Source organism: Bos javanicus, chromosome 29 (genome assembly GCF_032452875.1).
Source record: "Bos javanicus breed banteng chromosome 29, ARS-OSU_banteng_1.0, whole genome shotgun sequence".
NCBI lineage: Eukaryota > Metazoa > Chordata > Mammalia > Artiodactyla > Bovidae > Bos > Bos javanicus.
The window spans coordinates 27,658,425-27,663,719 of record NC_083896.1 but is presented as its reverse complement, the minus strand read 5'-3'; the positions used below and the strand labels follow the sequence as shown (position 1 = coordinate 27,663,719).

Here is a 5,295-nt window from a genome sequence, read left to right as displayed (position 1 = left end):
GAGTGGGATCAGTTTTTTTTTTTTTTTTATAAAAGAGACAGCAGAGAGGTTTCCTTTCTCTTTGGTCCTGAGAGGATATAGCAAGAAATGGCAGGCTTTGAACCAAGAAGAGGGACTTCACCAGACATTGAATCTTCCAATACCTTGATCTTGGACTTCCTTGGATCCAGAACTTTGAGAAATAAACTTTGGTGTTTTATAAGGCCATCATTCTGTAGATTTTACTGTGTGTGTGTGTTTCAGTGTGTGTGTATGTGTGTTTGTGTTAGTTCTCAACACATCTGACTCTTTGCCACCCTATGGGCTGGAACCCACCAGGCTTTTCTATCCTGAATTCCCATGGAATTCTCCAGGCAAGAATACTGGAGTGGGTTGCCATTCCTTTCTCCAGGGGATCTTCTCAACCCAGGGATCAAACCTGGGTGTCCTGCATTGTAGGCAGTTACTTTCACATCTGAGCCACCAGGGAAGCCCCAGGTTTTATTGTAGCAGCCAAAATGGAATCATGCAATGTCTTTTAATCTTTTCAATATTTCTCCCTTTAGAGTTGCCTTGCAAAAAAAATCCCATATTTGTGGTAGCACAGGTCATTGTTCTGGGTTTTAAATTGTGACCACTTCTTATTCTGTGCAGTTTGACAAATTTCAGAGTCTGGTACTTTCTTTTACTACTTAGGGGACCTTGCTATATAGGTTAAAATGATACTGTTTTTCCCTACTACTGCTGTTGCTAAGTCACTTCAGTCGTGTCTGATTCTGTGCGACCCCATAGATGGCAGCCCACCAGGCTCCCCTGTCACCAGAATTCTCCAGGCAAGAACACTGGAGTGGGTTGCCATTTCCTTCTCCCATGCATGAAAGTGAAAAGTGAAAGTGAAGTCACTCAGTTGTGTTTGACCCTCAGCGACCCAATGAACTGCAGCCTATCAGGCTCCTCCATCATGGGATTTTCCAGGCAAGAGTACTGGAGTGGGGTTCCAATGCCTTCTCCGATTTTTCCCTACTAAATGCTGTTTGTTCTCTAGGTTGTGTCTGACTCTTCTGTGACCCCATGGACTCTAGACCAGCAGACTCCTCTGTCCATGGGATTTCCCAGGAAAGAATGCTGAAGTGGGTTGCCAGTTTCTTCTCCAGTGTATCTTCCGGACCCAGGAATTGAACCACATCTTCTTTGCAGGTGGATTCTTTACCACTAAGCCACTAGGGAAGCCCTACTAAATATGTCTGTGTGTGTGTTTAAATAAATTCATATTTATGTATTCTTTAGGCTTACCTGATGGCTCAGACAGTAAAGAATCCTCCTGCAGTGAAAGAGGTTCAGGTTCAATCCCTAGGTTGGGAAGATACCCTGGAGAAGGAGCAACCTTTTCCAGTATTCTTGCCTGGAGAATTCCACGGACAGAGGATCATGGTGGACTATAGTCCACGGGGTCGCAAAGAGTCGGACATGACTTAGTGACATTCTATGTTTTCTCTATTCTATTCTTCAGCTTCATGATTTCTGTTTAGTATTTTTAAGTTTTCTGAATCTTTGTGAAATTCTCATTTTGGTTATGTATTTTTCTCTGATTATGGTAAGCATGATACTTTTTTGAATTCTATGTTAGGTAATATGCATATCCATTCCATTAAAGTCAGTTTGCAGTGCTTTATCTTAATCTTTGTTAGAAAATATTTCAACTTGTCTTCATTTTCATTGACTCTCTGCTTTGGTGTCTGCACATTACACAAAACACCCGTCTGTCCTAATTTTCATGGTCTAGCCTTGTGCTGGAGAAATCACTAATAAGCCTGGTCAGTGTTGACCGCTCAACCTTTGTGTTAGTTCAGCCCTCTCTCTTTATTCTTTGTGGGCTTCCAGGTATTCCAAGTATGCTTCATCCCCTCAGTGGTCTAAAACAAGCAAGACTGACGCCAAGTCCACATGCAGTCCCCAGATATGCTGTGTCCTGAGATGTATGGTGCACTTCCTTCCTCTCCAGGGAAAGCTGTAAGAGAGGGGTTTTCAGTACTTTGTTCTCTGTTGATCCAGTGAGGGAGAGCTATAGTGGCTTCCAGCCCAATCCATCATCTTGGTTCTCTCTCATGTGGGATAGCTACAGAATTCTGTATCCTGGGTCCCCTATGCTTTCTGACACACAGGCTGTCTTGAAGCCAGTCTCCTGGACAGCCTGAAGAAAAGTTGGGGCTTTGGCCACACAGTTAAGGAGAAGCTAGAACTGGGGAGTTGGTCCCAACCTGAAGGTTCTTTGGAAGAATAAGTATTATGGAAAAAGGATTTCCTGAATTTCCCTAACAGTTTCTGTATAACTAATTTCACACATTACTAGGAGCTGGACCTTTTTTAGTCTCTGGATTTCTTAAAGGAAATCTGTACCTGAAATGTTTCTGAATCAGTGTATTCATGGAAGGTAGGTGGTTCTAGGGCTTCCTTTTAAGTCATCTTGCTGAATAGGAAACAGGAGTTTATTTTCAGCTTTTCCTTGGGGAATGTATAATCTCTATGAAAGTGAAAGTTGCTCAGTCATGTCCAACTTTTGCAGCCCCATGGACTATAAAGTCCATGGAATTCTCCAGGCCAGAATACTGGAATGGGCAGCCATTCCCTTCTCCAGTGGATCTGCACAACCTAGGAATAGAACCCAGGCCTCTTGCATTGTGGGCACATTCTTTACCAGCTAAGCCACCAGGGAAGCCCAAAATGTATTTTGGCTGCACCATGTAGCATGTGGAATCTTAGTTCATCAACCAGGGTTCGAACTCAACCCCCTGAATTGGAAGCTGAGTATTAACCACTGTATTGCCAGGGAAGTCAATAATCCCTATAGTGAAGGGAAAACTTGAGTAAACTTTTGAATCCCCAAGGGACAAAAGACACAAAATGGTCATATTTGTAAATAAAATCCCCTCAGGTCCCTATTACATTTAGAATGGTTCCTTGGGGAAGTGTCTGAGCAAGCTTCTGCCCTGGGATAACTGAGCGTATGACATCATTACACTCACATTAAATCTTCTGTGACTTACAAAGTGGCAAAGATGATAATAATAAAAACTCAATTTGCTCAAAAATTATGAGCTGTAGTTCTGAAAAATTTATGGGGCATATCAGACATTAAGTGTAGGCTGAATCCTCTTAGAAACAAAGGAAATAAAGCCTCAGTGCCTGAAGTTGCTCTTCCAAGATATGGGGGTAAGAAATCAGGTTAAGGAAATAGCAAGGTTGATGGCCTAAGAAAGGTGAGTTTCTGAATCCCACTGATATTAATGCCCGCCTTTTGTGATGGATGCTCAAGGACCTAAGATAGATGACTTTTATTTTTGTAGCCCTGGGATTCAGTGAAACTGGCAGAAGAATATGTTAAAGGAAGGGTGCTGGGAAAGTTTAAAGATGTTATTTCGTTCAGAGAATGTGTTATCTCAATCAGTTCCATCAAAGGACATCTCACTCTTCTTTATGTTTTTTTACTTTGTGACATGGAGCAGTAACTTAATCCCTCCTAGATTCTGGTCCCTTAGTTTTGGTTTAGAAAATCTACTTGATTCTTACTCCACCAAGTCTAATATGTGTTGGAGGTCAGTACCAGGTTGGTGGGGTTGCTGCCTCCAATTTTACTGTGAAGAGATGGATCATGTGAAAGAAGAATTGATGAAAGAGAGAAGGGTGACTATGTCCTGATCCAAACTTCTCCACAATCCTGTGGTTTTTACAGCAGTCATGTTTGCATATGGAACCAAAGTGCTTCATGCTACAGGCTAAGTTCTGATAGTTTTTGCTCATACAGCTTATAAAGACTAATGAAAGAATGCCCAAGTCACTCAGTTTCATGATAATGGTAAAATAGACTATGGTCCACATTGGTCAGGTCTCAGATCTTACAAGTGCATGCAGCATTCTTTTGAGAACAGATGTTGTGGGAAAGTTGAATTTTTCTCTGTGTAATTCTTTCTCTTCTGTCCAGATTCTCTTAGAGAAGAATGGCTTCTGGAAATGGTTCATTTGTGACTGAATTCCTTCTGTTGGGATTAACAGACCAACCAGATCTCCAACTCCCCTTGTTCTTCCTGTTCCTAGTAATATATACAGTCACTGTGTTGGGAAACTTGGGCATGATAACTTTAATTGGGATGAATTCACATCTACACATCCCCATGTACTTTTTCCTCTTTAACTTGTCCTTCATAGATTTCTGTTATTCTTCTGTGTTTACACCAAAAATGCTGGTTACCTTTATATCAAAGAGTAATATTATTTCTTACATGGGGTGCATGACCCAGCTTTACTTTTTGTGCTTTTTTGCTATTTCTGAAATCTATGTGCTGACATCAATGGCCTATGATCGCTATGTGGCCATCTGTAACCCACTTTTGTATAATGTTATCATATCCCCTAAAGTGTGTTCCAGCCTTGTCCTTGGTTCTTACTTAATGGCATTTTCTGGTGCCATGGCTCACACCGGAAACATGTTGACACTGACTTTCTGTGATGCAAACATCATCAACCATTTTTTCTGTGATGTGCTCCCTCTTCTCCAACTCTCCTGCACAAGTACCCATGTCAATGAACTGGTAATTTTCATTGTGGTGGGCATCAATATCATTGTGCCCAGTCTCACCATCTTTGTCTCTTATGGTCTCATCTTTTCCAGCATCCTCCACATCAAGTCAATGGAAGGAAGATCCAAAGCCTTTAGCATCTGCACTTCCCACATAATTGCTGTTTCCTTGTTCTTTGGGTCAAGTGCATTTGTGTATCTCAAACCATCTTCTGATGGATCCAAAGATGAGGGGAAAATTTCTTCTGTCTTTTATACTAATACCGTTCCCTTACTGAACCCTTTAATTTATAGCTTGAGGAACAAAGATGTTAAGCTCGCTCTGAAAAAAACCCTGAATAAGAGATAGTTTTGATCAAAAGTATCTGTCTGTGCAGTTGGTTATATGACAATGAGATTCTGTGTTTCAATTATATATTATTTGTTGCATCTTTCTGATCCTATTTTTTCCTTAACCTGATAAAGGAAATTTGAGTCTTTCAGTACAGTTCAGTTCAGTCGCTCAGTCGTATCTGACTCTTTGTGACCCCATGAATTGCAGCACGCCAGGCATCCCTGTCCATCACCAACTCCCAAAGTTCAACCAAATCCACATCCATCGAGTCAGTGATGCCATCCAGCCATCTCATCCTCTGTTGTCCCCTTTTGCTCCTGCCCCCAACCCCTCCCAGCATCAGAGATTTTTCCAATGAGTCAACTATTTGCATGAGGTGGCCAATGTACTGGAGTCTCAGCTTTAGCAT

The 5,295-nt window shown here is 41.6% G+C and overlaps 1 protein-coding gene across 1 annotated transcript; it reads left to right on the top strand.

The window, feature by feature from the left end:
• The first annotated feature begins 3,601 nt into the window (after nt 1-3,601).
• On the top strand, nt 3,602-4,915 carry LOC133241805 (olfactory receptor 8B3-like). The gene has a single exon (XM_061407723.1). The coding sequence runs from the start codon at nt 3,975-3,977 to the stop codon at nt 4,899-4,901; it is 927 nt and encodes a 308-aa protein (XP_061263707.1). The 5' UTR covers nt 3,602-3,974; the 3' UTR covers nt 4,902-4,915.
• Nucleotides 4,916-5,295: the final 380 nt, after the last annotated feature.